Source organism: Sparus aurata, chromosome 9, assembly GCF_900880675.1.
Source record: "Sparus aurata chromosome 9, fSpaAur1.1, whole genome shotgun sequence".
NCBI classification, from domain to species: domain Eukaryota; kingdom Metazoa; phylum Chordata; class Actinopteri; order Spariformes; family Sparidae; genus Sparus; species Sparus aurata.
Genome location: NC_044195.1, coordinates 5410473 through 5426110, shown reverse-complemented (window position 1 = coordinate 5426110; position 15638 = coordinate 5410473). Strand labels below are relative to the sequence as shown.

The 15638-nt window shown below is 41.9% G+C and overlaps 1 protein-coding gene across 1 annotated transcript in view; it reads left to right on the top strand.

Moving 5' to 3' along the window:
• plcl1 (phospholipase C like 1) overlaps window positions 1-15638 on the top strand; it is a 99307-nt gene that overhangs the window by 68965 nt on the left and 14704 nt on the right. The window contains exons 2-8 of the mRNA XM_030427798.1: window positions 159-233; window positions 326-613; window positions 728-1024; window positions 4223-4614; window positions 6439-7561; window positions 7721-7897; window positions 13150-13512. Coding sequence (XP_030283658.1) covers window positions 159-233; window positions 326-613; window positions 728-1024; window positions 4223-4614; window positions 6439-7561; window positions 7721-7897; window positions 13150-13512 — 2715 coding nt within the window. The remainder of the gene's footprint in view (window positions 1-158; window positions 234-325; window positions 614-727; window positions 1025-4222; window positions 4615-6438; window positions 7562-7720; window positions 7898-13149; window positions 13513-15638) is intronic.

Sequence of the window (15638 nt, the reverse complement as noted above, 5' to 3'; positions counted from 1 at the left end):
TATTTTTTTCAAGATACAATATTGATTGTATAACTAGAGGTCAATATTTTGTAGTTACACTACTGATGGAAACCAAAGGAGTGTTGTATGTATTTTTGACTGTTCCATAAATCTGATTATCTGACTCTTCTTAACCGTCCGTCTTTGTCTTTTCCCAGGATCCCTCAGTGCAGAAGATGGGTGGAGGTAGAAAGAAGACTGTGTCCTTCAGTAGCATGCCCTCTGAGAAGAAGGTAGTTTATTATCATATAGTAACATGATAAAAAAGTATGTTATAGCTAAAAATGGATCATAAAGTTGTGTTGTGGTTGGTTTTGTATCCCAGGTGAGCAGTGCAGCAGACTGCTTGGCGTTCATGCAGGGCGGGTGTGAACTGAAGAAGATCCGGCCCAATTCCAGGGTTTACTGTCGTTTCTACACCCTGGACCAGGACCTCAGCTGCTTACGCTGGGAGCCGTCTAAGAAGGATTTAGACAAGGCTCGTCTGGATGTGTCCACCATCCGAGAGGTTCGCACTGGGAGGAGCACAGAGACATTCCTCCATAACGGTCCTCTGTCTGAACACCTGGCTGAGGAAGCAGCCTTCTCTATCATACATGGGGATGACTACCAGGTATCATATTAATGTTTCATCCTTACAGATCTACAGTGGATAATCTTACAGTCCTACAACCTAATTTGTGTTCCCATTCGCCCAGTGATCTTTTCTGTCTTTCCCTCCCTGCAGTCTCTGGACTTGGTTGCATTGTCGGCAGATGTGGCCAACATCTGGGTGACAGGCCTCCGCTACCTGTTGGCCCACCCCTCAGTGATTGGGGGGGCTGGAGGAGGTGTTGTAGGAGGAGGAGGAGTATTGGGTGAAGGTGGGGGTGTGGCTGTAGAGGGCAGCCTAGGAGGCATGATGAGGAGTGAGTGGTTGGCAGCAGAGTTCGCCCAGGTGGATGAAGATGGCCATGGCATCGTGTCAGAGGATGTGGCAGTCGCCACTATCTGTAAACTGTACCCGGGTATCAAGGAAGCCAAGGTGAGGGGTAGAATGGCTGGGCCTTCTGAGTATGAATAGAGTCATTTACAGCTGCTGCCACTGTTTAGCTGTCAACTATAAAAGTAACTGCCAGCTATTTTGTTAATCATTTAACTGGTTTGAATATTTTTTAGAAGAAAAAAAGTCCAAATTGTCTGAGTCAAGCTTCTTAGATATGAATATTTTCTGGTTTCTTTCCTCCTCTATGACAGTCAGCTAAATATGTTTGCGTTGTGGATAAACTCGTCACACTGGACTTTGGGAAATACTGATCGATATTTTTCATAATTTTCTGACAATTGTTTTCTATATTAATCGTGTAGTTGTTTGGTCAATGGAATGATGGCTTGATTTACAATGAAAATAATCGTTAGTTGCAAATTTAAAATTGTACACCTTCATGCTTATGATCCATGTAGACAGAATTAATGCACATAGGCAAAGGTCATTGACCTCTGTAATATGTCATTTTCATTCACAAACTTGTAAATGTGTGTATCTTAGGATCTAAATATGATAGAAATGTAAACCAAATATGTATTTCCAAGCTTCTGGGCATGAGGAACTAATTTATGCCATTGATAGCACTCTAAGAGGTCAACATCATTAAGTGCAGTGAAGGTTACTAGGAATGTGAGTGGCTTAAGGTGAGACACTATGGGTGAATAGGTTAAAAAAATTAAATAATAGATATCACCATGAAACTTTCTCAGTTGATTACTCATGTTAAGCTAAGAAAAAAATGTATTGCAATTTTTTTTTATATTTTAGTGTTTAAATATGCAAATGAGGCCTTATCTCGTTAAAAATGTGCCAATTTGCATACATTTTAAAAACCGAAATCAGATCGTGTAACATCCGACCTTTACACCGATCACCGATCACCAAAAGCAGTATCTGCCGATCCCGATATTGCCGATCACCGATCACAGTGTCAAATCCATAAATTCTTCTATATTGTTGTCTTGTGTAACTTTCATATATTTAATTAATGATTTTTCTTAAACAGCATTGACATTGTATTATTAAGTATAAAAATTAGGAGATGAGAAAGTATCATGAATTGACCACCGTTTTATTGCAGGCTGAGGCAATGTGCAATATTTCACACTCTAGAGACTCTTAGAGACAACTTGGACTCAGCTTACACAGAGTAACTGTAGCTTACTAGTGGGAATGCATGCAGTCAGGGAGGGAATTTTGTCATTTTAGGGGCAAGTCCATTTGGCCTGCACTTTTTTTTTCAGGGGCACCAAGGCCCCATGACAGGGCACAAGGCCACTGGGTAAAATTTGTTGATTTACCTTTCTGACTGATACCATAACATCCTAATTTATAATAAGACATGGATTATGTATTAAAACATTTTTTTAATACCAAAATCAAGTTAAAGTTACATTGGAAAGTCCTTTTTTGTTAAGTAGGGTTAGGGTGAGGTGATTTTTGTGACACCACACTGAATATTAGTGTTATTGAATATTTCTCCCAATAGAAATTCCCCAAAATTATGGCAAAGCACATTTTTTCCAAACAAAAAATTGTAGAATAACCAGCAGGAGACCACTGATGAGTGGAGTAATTTTGGTGGCACTACACTCTGAATAATAGTGAAGTTATTTATTTTTTTGTAGTTTCTCTTTTCGGTGTTGCACTTTGTAGACGGTCCCTGCGCCCTCGTCTCACAGCTGGCTGACCATACAGACCAGAGTTAATGTCCAGACGCTCGTTTAGATGAAAATACGGTTGCAGCTCGTTGTCTTCCTCACTACGGTAGGAAAGAGCCGTCGTTTGTGTTTTAATAAGGTTTCACTTATGAGTTATTGATCCAGGAAGTTCGAATCTGAGAATATATTTCCAACTTTACCGGACTAAATCCTACCACATAAGTCAGTTACGTATCATGTCAAAACCGGCTGCGAGCGCTCGCTGTGCTGTAAGTTTCGTTCTTCTGTTTTGAGACGCTGCTGCTGTGTGAGAGGCTTTCACTAGAGATCATCGTGATGATGAGACTCCACCTGCGCAAACCGCGGACTCACTGAAGTTACTGTGAGTGACTACTGTGCACTCAGGTGGCTGTAATTAAAGGCAAGCCCGCTACGCTGACCGGGCCAGGGGCACAGAGGCCACTGTGGCTGTACGATGAGTTTTTTTTTCTTCACGCTGCATCAAGGCCAAAGTGCGGGGCAGCAGCGGCCATGGCCACCGTGAAATTCCCACCCTGCATGCAGCCAGTGCACTGTCTCTATATTGAAACGTCATCTGATCGGCCTGATTTGATCTATTTTGAGAACTCCGATCAAAACCGATAGGGGAATTATCGGCCGATTGCGATCGGTTGCCGATCGATCGGTGCATCTCTACAGCGTACCACACAGAAAGTCAGTGTATGGGACAAAATGTTTGAGACACATGAAGCTAAAACACAGCTAAACAGCTAGCATAACTTCACAAAACAAAGAATGTCACCAATTTCTGGCAGAAAGCAAAGAAACAAACCATCATGTACTGTAATAACATCTTTGTAATCATGACTGTATGTCATAACAGCAGGTGATACTTCATCTGCATCACCTCAGCCACAGCAGGAGCAGCGCGTTTCCTGATCAGATGGTCTGCTCCTGTAATTAGAGCAGCACAATGTTTAATCCGTCATGACAAGAGATTTGTTGCTTTTTTGCTTTCGCTGGTTTAGATCTCTGATATGGGGTTAGACATGGCTTTGTAGCTTCTCACTACCTGCTCCTGTATCACCTGATGACTGAACATCAGGCAGGCTCAAAGGGACTGAGTTACCGTGGAGACATTGAGAGCATAACAGTCTATTGGCTCAGACATTTGACATGACTGCTGACTACCTGCTAGAACTCAGGCACATTTTAACAAGATGATGTCAGAGAGGGAAGATTTTTTTCAAGCGTTGGCTGAACACAGAACAAGATAAAGTGATAGAGGAGGAAGAGGAAACAGACCAAAAAAAGATGGAAGGAAATTGGAAAGATGACAGAGAAGGAACAATAAACACACTGTGTTGTTTAATGTGGATCATTTTAATATCTCTATTAAAACACTATATAAATCAAGTTTGATAAAAATTGTCAGCTTGATTAAGTGATTATATTTACTCACATCATTTACGGCTCCGTTAACTGCCCGGCCTGCCTGACCCTCCTCTCTTTTATCCACTTTCTCTTTCCACAGGTCCGCCTGCGTTTTAAGGAGATCCAGCGCAGCAAGGAAAAGCTGACCTCCCATGTGACACGTGAGGAGTTCCAGGAGGCCTTCTGTGAGCTCTGTACCCGGCCGGATGTCTATTTCTTATTGGTGCAGCTGTCGAAGGACCGTGAGTGTCTGGACCCCCAGGACCTGCGCCTCTTCTTGGAGACGGAGCAGGGCCTTTCTCTGGCTACAACTGAGGGCTGCTGGGAGCTCCTGAGGCGCTTTGAGCCCTCAGCCCAGGGCAGAGAGCGAGGACTTCTGGGTCTGGATGGGTTCGCCTGCTACCTGCAGTCTCCAGAGTGCCAGCTACTCGACCCAGAGCACTTGGGTGTTTGTCAGGACATGAACATGCCTCTGTCCCACTACTACATCAGGTGAGTGGTGCATTTTAGTCTGATTGGAGACACCTTTTAGAAAAAGAAAAAAATCATATACGGTATATAGACATTTTTTTAAAGAATAAATTACAACAATTTGTCAAGACCGTACCTTGAACAGGTGATTAGAAACCATAAATAGGTTTCAAATCACCAAACCATAACTAGGCACGTCCAGCTTCTGTTATTCTACATGTTGTAGTGGTGTGAAGTAAACTTTTATTAGCCTTTCCAAATCAAAAAATGTAACAGCAGGATAGCTGTATAAGGAATGGATTAAACAGTGTGTCTGTCTGTTCTAATGTAAATGGACATAAGCATGTCAGGCTCACTCGCTTGCTACCTACAATAGTTGTCACTACCAGATGTGAATGTAGTAAAAAAAAAGTGCAATATGTTAGATGTTTGATTTTGAACTAATCCAAAAGTATTCAGATTAGATAATCTTTTTTTGGAATCCATTGGATTATGTTACCTATTAGAGAAACTGCCCTGTCTTTGAACTGTTGAAAGGTCAGTCAGCTATCCCAAAATATCTACTGTAAGTATACAGCGGGAGCCTCTTCTACCTGTCCCAAATGTAGAATAAGTACTAGAACCAGACTGTTTTTGGGATTGTGGTAAAATCCAACTATTCTGAAAGGCAGTATGCACAGGAAAAAGTACAGCTAGGGCAGCAACTGCTCCCCGATCCACTTGTGCGCCTACTGGGGAGTCTACCAGACTCTCTGAGGATGCACAAAGACATAGTACAGTCTCTCCTGATGTTGGCATTGAAGACTATAATGACAAAGTGGGTTGGGGATGATCCTTCTAATGTCCAGATGTGAAAATCTCCTGTATCTGATGGTATAACCTTAGAGAGACTGAGGTATTGTACTGGTGGGAGAATTAATCTGTTTTTGAAAAAATGGGAAGGGACTCTGGAGCTTTTATGGATTAGGTGTAGCCTGTCATGGAGATAATGAAGAGTTTGTTCCAATCTGTGCATCCCTTCTGCTATATTTTGCTTTGATGCATGCTGTTTGCTTTTTCATGGACTAATAATGTATGTGCAAAAATCAATAAAAAAGATTGTCCAATAGAGTCAGTCGGAGACAGAGCTTTTAACCAACTCATAGAAGTACAATGATAATAATATAATTTGTCGTAAGTCGTAATTTCAGCCTATATAATTCATGTGTTCACATTCATGTGTATCATTGCTTCAGAAATGATTTCATAATGAACATGACCACTGTGAACTGCCTGTGGCGTGCAAGAGTTAAAGGCTTGACTGCTATAGCAACAGTACGGCTAAGCAGGAGGTCAATAAAACAGCTCACCACTCAGTAAAAATGTACATTCTGTAATATCTGATGGTCCACAAGTCTGTAAAAAGTCGTGTTTTTTTTTCCAGAACATTTCTATATAAAGCTTACAATCTCTGAAAGAACTGCCTCAACCATTCATTTTCTAACAGTGGCTGTCCACTCATCTAGCAGATGGTTCTGCTTACTCACTGCACTCTGCATACCAAAACAAACATTTGAAAAAAAAAAAGTTCATATTTAATTAGATAAAATGTGCCACTATTACATTCTACATCAGGCCATTTTATTTACATTTTTTTGGAACGGTAAACTGCCTTACTGTGTGGCAACACGTGTCGAGCAACACAGGATCAGGTGGCCAGCGTTAAGGCTAAAATATTGGGCTAAAATGTTTTCTCTATAAATCTTGTTGTCATTAGGTGTTAGTCAGTGATTGTTTTGTGTGTCACCAGCAATTTCCTCAAAAATATTTCAGCTGATGAATAGTATTATTGATTTTTTTCCACAGCACCTCGTACCGCTCCTACCTGCTGGATGACCAGGTCCACGGCAGAGCAGACCTGGGAGGGCTGATCAAGGCCCTGCAGTCCGGCTGTAGATGTGTGGAGCTGGGAGTGACTGATGGCCCAGAGGGGGAGCCTCTCCTTGGGGTCGACTATGGGCCAGACATCCCTCGCCACCACCATCACCACCACCATCACCACCACCATGCACTTGTCACTATCCGCTCTGCTCTGGAGGTGGTCAATAAGTATGCCTTCCTGACCTCTCAGTACCCACTCTTGTTGTACTTGTGCCAGCGTTGCTCTCCTGGTCAGCAGCGCACCATGGCACACCACTTAAAGAAAGTGTTTGGCTCCCGTCTTTACACTCCAGAGGCCCTACCTGTCAGCCTGGGTGGGCGAGCCACGACCCTACCCTCCCCAGAACAGCTGAAGGGACGCGTCCTTATAGTGGCGAAGAAGCTCCCTCCAGAGCAGAACGGGTCTGACGGGGAGGTATCTGAGGAGGATGAGGAGATAGGAGGAGGGGGGCCTTTGGCAGGACGGCGAATGACCATCCCTGGTGAGGAAGAATTGGGTGTGGTCTTGGTGGTGCCTCCACCCTCTCAACCCAGGAAGCTCCGCCTCCACAAAGATCTGTCAGACCTGGTGGCTATTGCTCGGACAGGCAGCCGTAGCTTCTATAGCCAAAGAGCCAGTCACAAACAGGCTCAGCAGCAGTCACCACCCAGCAGTCCCTGCTCCCCCAGCACGCCGATGCCTCCTGAGCCGCCTTATTGGACACTGTGCTCCCTGGGTGAGGGAGAGGCTGGTCGACTGACCACTGAGAGCCCCGAAGACCTTGTAATGTTCACCAAACGCACCCTTACCAGGGTACGACCCAGTTCAGTGCGTCTGGACTCCAGTAACCCCAACCCACAAGGATACTGGAAAGGAGGGGTCCAGCTCGTGGCCTTGAACCAGCAGACCCCTGGCGCCATGCTGGACCTTCACAGAGGTCGCTTCTCACAGAACGGAAGGTGTGGTTATGTTCTCCGACCTGCTGTAATGAGGGATGAGGTGTCGTACTTCAGTGCTCATACACAGGGCTGTGTGCCAGGAGTGCCCCCTCAAACTCTGCGGATTAAGGTGTTGATGTCACTTCTGTTGTATTTTGTAATATTCTGTCTTTGATTCTAGCTGAAACATTAGATTTTTAGTGTTGGCTTCCCTGCAAAGTATTACATTTGACAATTTCACAATTGTTTCGACCAAGTAATAAATTCTGCTTTATGTTCTACTGTGCAGGTCATCAGTGCCCACAACCTGCCCAAGCCTCTGGGGTCAGGGGCAAAGGGGGAGGTCATTGACCCATATGTGGTTCTGGAGCTGCATGGCGTACCAGCAGACTGTGCTGAACAGCGGACACGTACTGCTGCTCAAAACCAGGACGACCCACTGTTTGATGAGACCTTTGAGTTTCAAGTAAGGCATTTTATAACTGTATACCCTGGTGCTGGTCTGTTTTTGTGTACGTCTATGTGCATTTGTTTATTTTGATGAATAGTGCAATACACTGACATTGTGAAACAGGGCCAATGCTCAGCTTGTGGTACAAAGGTAGGAGGGTGTTGTTGACTGAGTTTTACAGCTTTGGTCACCAGGTGGGGGTCGTAGGTATCGATAGACCCTGCGGTACAGTCTTGAGTATGGCACAACGCAGCCTTAATGCATTGTTATAAGGAGGAATTCATTACTGGAAGGTGGATTTGAGTCAAGGTTCAGTAATGGCAAGTCACATTAATTCCTCTTATCCTCTTTTAAAGTAACAGATATGTTCCTAATGGCTCAGGCTGCAGGCCACTGTTTAGTCACATGCATGGTCTCAGAGCACAAACAGTTATTATAGTTTTTATAACCTAAAATATATACATATAGATTTGTAAATAAACCTAAAGGGGCAATTTGCATTTATTTATCACTTTTAAATGTGCCATATGTGAGCAGATTGTAACATAACTAGAAAAATTAGACCCTCCCTATCTCTCTCAGCTGCCTAAACAAGCCTGTGGACAATTTGTTGAAGTTGTTTAATACAGCTGGTCTGGATTTCTTTGTGAAGAACTCTCTCTGCTCTGCTAACAGAGAGCTACAGTAGCTAACTAATGTTAGTTTAGAATTTGAAACTTCCAGCACAACACAGAAGTTCCACAGAGCCCCTTTGAAAGGTCTATATGCCACCTTAGATCCAAATGAGTGTTTTGTGAGAAATCCTACTCAACATAATGCTCATAAGATGGTATTTGCAGTTAAGTTTTTAAACGGTTGCACTCCTTAGTCCTATTTGGGTGGTTTATATGCAAAGGATGAGGCCCATACAGAAAATACTGGGGAAAGCAATAGCCTGTATACATACTCACAACTGTATGACAGCTCATTATAATCCTGTTTACTGGACTGGATATATTATTTCAATTTTCCAGAGAAAATTATTTATTTGTTGTTTTTCTGAAAGGAAAAATTGTCTTGAGAGCTCAGGATGCACACTAGGCCCCCTCTCAGAGATGATGTCACTCAAGAAGAGAAGAAGACTGCAGTTGGTACACTCACCTTGCAGTAACTTGATGCTCCTTCTGAAGCATATGTGGATGGCATTCTGTTAAAAATGATCCATTAGTCTAACTCGGTACAGTCTGTGCCCTTATTGCACGAAATTGTGTTTTAATATGCATTTAAAAAGGAAGCCAGAGTGGAAAATGTCAACAACATTAAAGAGGCTTGTGCAATTTTAGAGATGTCTGCTTGACGATTTGCACCTGCATGAAATTAGAGCTTCAGAGTACTTAATTGAAGGGGGATCAAGACCATCAAGACTTAAATTAGGTGCTCCCATGAAAACATTTCTGTCTGCACTGAATTTATTATATGAGACAGGATTTGATGACTGCTGTGTTGCAGATTTGGCTTTTTTACCTCTCACTGACAGAGTCCTGTATAGCTAAAGCATAATGACAAGCTGTCACAACTGATATGGCATGTTCTCTGTGGCTACTGTGTGTGTGTGTGTGTGTGTGTGTGTGTGTGTGTGTGTGTGTGTGTTTGTGTATTTGTGAAAGAGTTATGTGATACCTGTAAGTCAAAAGATAAATCTGACCTTAAGTAATTAACTTTGCTAATATGCAATAAGTGAGACACAGGTGTAACAAGGGAGAGCAGAGGAAGACACAGGATTGTTGTTATGATCTTTGAAGAGTTAGTCCAACTAGAAACATTTTAATGCAGTTCCCCAGATGCCAACCCAGTTCAATAATCTATCAATTAAATGTAAAATGTTCTATATATAGTAAAACCCCATACATTACATGTATATTAATTCCCCTGGTCCAGACTACCAAATGAAAAGTAATCTAGTTTTGCCGCGTTAGGGTTCATATTTGCTTACAATCTACTAACTAAGGTGTTTTTAAAGAAACTCATAACTCAGAAATGTATAAACAATGTCCTTAAGTCACACTGACAGGCAGCTCATTGGTTTTGACAGGGTCACTGACTTGTCATTAGCCCTACTCAGACATGTGAGGGAAAAATGAAAACAAAATTCCTTTTGGTGACAACAGGATATTATGGTGTACATGACTGCTCCTGCTGGCTTTTTATCTTCGTCAGTATTCACTACAAGCTCATGAAGATGTTTTTAGTTTATCAGAATAAATAGAACATAGAGTCACTACTTCCGAAGGAAACTTAAAGCTGTGGTCTGTAACTATTTTTTGTTATATTTGCTAAAATTGTCATAATGATCTGACAGTAGAATAAGATACAGGTCAGCTGTGTAAAAATCTACCGTCTGTGGCTCCACCCAGTTGCTGTAATTTGATTTGCAAGAATCCACCGCTCCCGGCTCAACATAACCAATCAGAGCCAAGGGGAGTGTCTGAGAAGTGTCAATCACTCTTGTGCATACACTGCTGGCAGCCCCCCTCCCCTGCACAGGCACAGTGTCTGCTCTTACCTGGTCAGAAAGGTTCAAGTTGTAAACAATGGCGGAGAACAGACAACGTCAACAGAGCAGAAAAATGCCCCACCATTGCCCACGTCATTTTCTTTATAATAATGCAGTCCAAGCCTAAGGGGATAGCCCCTTCCTCATCCTGTCAGTGTGACATGTTCCATTTTTCCTCATCCATCACCATCTTCTCCCTCATATTAGACTCACACATTTGTAAAACATTACAGCTAACATGGCCGTGCATGTCAGTGATTGTGTTTATATGTTAATGTGTGTGTGCACTATGTGGCTATACTGCATAGACAGGGTTTAGTATTTTTCTGTGTCTGTCTGACTTTCTTGTAATTCCATGAAATAACATCTCTACCTCAGTACCCCTAGCTGTGTCCCAATTTAGGAGCTACTAGGAGCTACCCTTTGAAGTTTGCATTTAAGATCAAATGTGTCTTTACAGGTCGATTAGGCCGGTTCCATTACAGTGGCAGATACAAATTTGAAATGTATCCATCTTTCGGAGGAAATTTCTGCGGATGCATCTGGTGTATTATCAAGATGATTGGCAAATTGTTCAATGGTGCATTAAGACACAATGATTGAAAAAGTATTTAGATCATTTACTTTTGTAAAAGTAGCATTACAATAGTAAAATTTGAGAACATTTGGCAATTAGATCACACCAGCCAGATGTTTTGACCACATGACTAGCCAGTAGACATAACTACGTTATCTCATGTGACAAGATCTGTCTGCAGGCATGTTAGTGCAGATGTATAGTATAAAACTATTAAGTACTTTAAGTAAAAGTGCTCTTCATGCAGGAGGATTGCTTTCAAAATAACATATAATTATATGCATTGCATTATATTGCAAGTATTGATGCATTCATTTGCACATCACTGTAATGTTGTAACTGGTAAAGATGGGCCTATTTGAACTGTTTTGTCAATTTTATTTTGTATTGATAATCTGAATCTTGAGAGTAACTACTGACAAAAGCTGTCAAATAATGTAGTTGTGTAAAAAGTACAATAAATCCCCTTGCATTGGAGTAGAAGTATAAACGTACTCGATTTAAGTCAAATAAAATACAAGGACCTCCTGTACTTAAGTAAAGTATGTAAGTTAATGTACTTAGTTACTCTTTACCAATGGGATTAACAGAAAATTTTAAGTAGTTTTATAGATAAATGTTGATGAATAACTGGCATGGTTAGCATAATTGCTACCCCCTGATGTTAACCATTATCTTAGCAAAATTAGCAACTCCAGAAGCCAGGTGGTCGAGGGAGCTGTATCATTTAATATACATAATGAGCCAATGAGGCACTGATGCTAAAACATCGATGAAGCACTTTCAGCCAGTCATGTGTAACTTCCTTGCTCTGCCTAGACTAATTAAGGTTGTACAGTTTTAGTTTTTCTGGGGCCAGACAGTCTCATTCTGGAGGAAGGCTCTGTCTCAGCCCTCTGAAGGCTGTATATTTATGGGCTATGTCCTTCAAAGACAGTGGCCCCTGAATTTGGACACAGCTGTTTAGTTTAGTTAGCAATGAATATAAGTCTTGAACTGAATGAATAGCTGTCCTGCTGGTTTTGTGTTGGGGATCAACAAGTAAGTTTTTACTGCTGAGTGGAACAAAAGAGTTTATTCACTGCTGCACTCCCATTGTTGCCTACACAAAATTGATAGCAACAGACTGTTAAATGGAACAGATGTGACAGAACACATGCACGAACACAGATTCAGACACATGCAAAATGTAATATCTCAATATTCACCAGGGAGTCAATGTGTCACCTGCGCTGCTTGATTATTTGAGACTTTATGGGTTTATTGGTATGGGTGTATGCACGAGCACACACGCACACACACAGGCACGCGTGCATGCACGCACATGCACACTGACACATACACACACACACACACACACACACACACACACACACACACACACACACACACACACACACACACACACAGGCTTGGGGCAAGTTTAATCTCTTTCTCTGTAGGGAAATGATTGATACTGCTTTCTGCTATAAACATGACACAGATATCATCTGTGCAAGTGTGTTCGAGTGCATGTATGTGAGAATACCAGGCTTTGTGAAGATGAAGAAACATTAGCTGATAATATTTTATTGTCAGATGTGTTTACTCTTGACTCCTATAAATGAATATTCAGAGACACACTCCTAGCATAATTTGCCCTCCCATTTACTATGTGTTTGTGTGTGAGTGTGAGTGTGAGTGTGTGTGTGTGTGTGTGTGTGTGTGTGTGTGTGCGTGCGTGTGTGTGTGTGTGGGGCGGTCCATGCTTACGCACTTGGGTGTTTTAGCCGAAGGGAAGGTAAAGTCCTGAGAAGGTGTGATGTAAAATATAATGTTTCAACAAGCCTCTCTCTGCAGCAGCACCACGATGCCTTTTCATTGTACTGTGAAATTAACATCACTGCTCTGAAAAGCTTGGTCTTGTAAATATTTAATTAAGTGCATCTTTTCCTCCTTAATAACAGCAAACTTGATGATTGTCAGTCAAGAGCAGATGAAACCATACTGATGCATTTAAACACCGTTTGAATGGTGACAAAACATTAAAAGCTTAAAAGCCTAGATGATCAGATAAATACAGTTGTTAGTTTTGTCCACTGCTATTTACTGTAGCACTGTGCATTCTGAGATGTGAATAATGATTTAATTTCAACTATGTTCATTTCTCGTTTCCAGGTAAACATGCCGGAGCTGGCCTTGTTACGCTTTGTGGTATTAGATGACGACTACATTGGAGACGATTTCATTGGCCAGTACAGTGTGGCCTTTGAGTGCCTTCAGCCCGGCTACCGCAACGTGCCCCTGCTGGGCATCGCAGGAGACCAGTTACCCCATACCAGCCTGTTTGTCCACGTGGCAGTCACGAACCGGCGAGGCGGCGGAAAGGCTCAGCGACGAGGTCTGTCTGTGAGGAGGGTGGGGAGACGAGGGCGTGAGTACGTCACTCTGAGGCACACTGGCATCAAGGTGGTGGATGAGGCTTTTAAACTGGCTAGTACCCCCCTCAAAGAGGCAACGGACCTCCGGGAGGATGCTCAGGTAAGAGGGGACATGGGTTGGAATTGTTAAACCATAGGTAAAACACATCTTTTGACTGTCGGACAGACTTAAAGTTAGTGTTGTTAAGAGATTCGAGAGGCATTTTTTTCTGTATATTCACAGAAATCAATCTAGAAATCAAATGCTCTGACAAATAAAAGAGAAAAAACACAGTTTCTGTAGTTGGTGCAGTCCTCTGATAAGTCAGTCTGGTCATTTCAGTAATTCTACCTATGTTCCTGCCTCCATGCACACAGCCTATGCACTCATTGCTCATGAACAGAGCTAGGCAGATATAATGCTAAATCTATTAGCAAGCTAGTAGCACAAAAATGTTCCCCAACACACTACAGTATCTTAACAGCAGTGAGTGCTAACAATAGCTAAGTTCATTGTTTATGTTCATGACAATGTTAGATGTTGTCTTACATATAAGAGAGACATGAGGTTGCTGGATATGGTATGGATATGGATGCATGACACAGATGGGTTGCACTCACAGTAAACAGCCTCTGAGCCTGCTGATTAGCAGCATACCCAGTAGCACTAAGCACCCACACCCTGAGCCAAAGAGTCGCAGTAAGGTAGTAAAAGACTCATTTAGCCGCTAACAGTAGCACAAAGCACACAGCGCCCGAGCCAAGCTAACCCAGTTTGAACAAAGCACAGTAACAGCAGTGAGGAGCTACTGTTGGATTGGGTAGCCTGTAGGACTGAGGTACGTTTGTGATGGCTATTTCCTAGTGTTTATATGATTGTAACAAACAGAGATGTTTATGTATGTATTTATTAGACTTAAATGTGATCTGATAATGCAGATAATGTCTGCACAGTCTGTAGATGGTGTTTAAAGTGAGAATGATACAAAGTGAAAGTTGGCTTTACTTTCTGTATGAACATGAAAACATCTAACACCCCCCCCCCTTTTTTTTTTTTGCTACATGAAGAACCTTAGTACCACTGAAATACCTTTATTGCCTCCATGAGTTGTGCAGCTAATGTACTGACGACACTGAATAATCCACAGACCACCTTCACAACAAGCTTAATTCGGAATACTTTTAGTAGAAATGAAAGGTAAATGCAAACTGTTCAGTGAGGATTTTGGATTACCCAAAGTAACCAGGGCACTTTTCCTAGAAAAGATGTTTTGACAGTTTTTCATTTTTCAGTGTCAAATTAACATTGTATTGCTTTGTGTTTGTGCAGCACAAACACAATTTGTTTCACCCTCTCAAAATCTTCACTGGATACATCGAGAGGAGTGTGAGAAAATGTCCTTTGGTGTTGGCGAACAAAGTAAAACCAAAACCTTCACTGGCACCTTGTGTTTATTTTGCCTATGTGCCAAACCCCAACCCAAAGTTACAGGAAAGGCTATGAGTTGATTCACAACAGATCAGGTGTCATTCCGCATTTGTATTTTTAGGCTTTGGTGATGAGATATCTGGTTATGACGGTGAACTGGAGTAGCTTACTTGACAGTGCTGAAATCAGATTCCACCTGAGACGTCTCTGTAGGGTGAATAAGCTAGGGAGAAAGAGAGAGGAGGAGGTGAGCCAATCACAAAAGAGGAGTCAGTAAGAAGAGTGGAGGAGGATTATAAAGCATCTATAAATATCAGCAAAAATAGAACCTGGTCGCACAGCACCCACCAGCTTATCGCTGAATACAAATAATCTTGGGAAGGCGATGTGAAAAGAATTTTCACTGAAGATCTGTTTTTGGAGATGTATGTTATGAACTAAACGTACACTGTATTTTCAAATGTATGTGGACACCCCTGCCCTTTCCTTTTTCAGCTTGACACGATTCCCCCGTGCTTAATGTCAGATCCATAATGATATTAACAGGTTTGGTGGGAGAGAACAAGCCTTATTGCCCAATATCAGTATCCAAACTCACTAATACTCTTGTGACTGAACAGGACCAGAGGCTGATAGAGCACCTGTATTGTACATGTACATTCTGCAAGCATTTTGGGAAATGGGTGTACTGATGTTCATGAGGAGGGTTAAGATTTGCACTATGCAGTATTATTTTGGTTTTATTTCTTTATTTATTTTAAACTTTTTTTTTAATTCTTATTTTGAGACAGCAAAACAATACTCATCAGGAGAGCAAC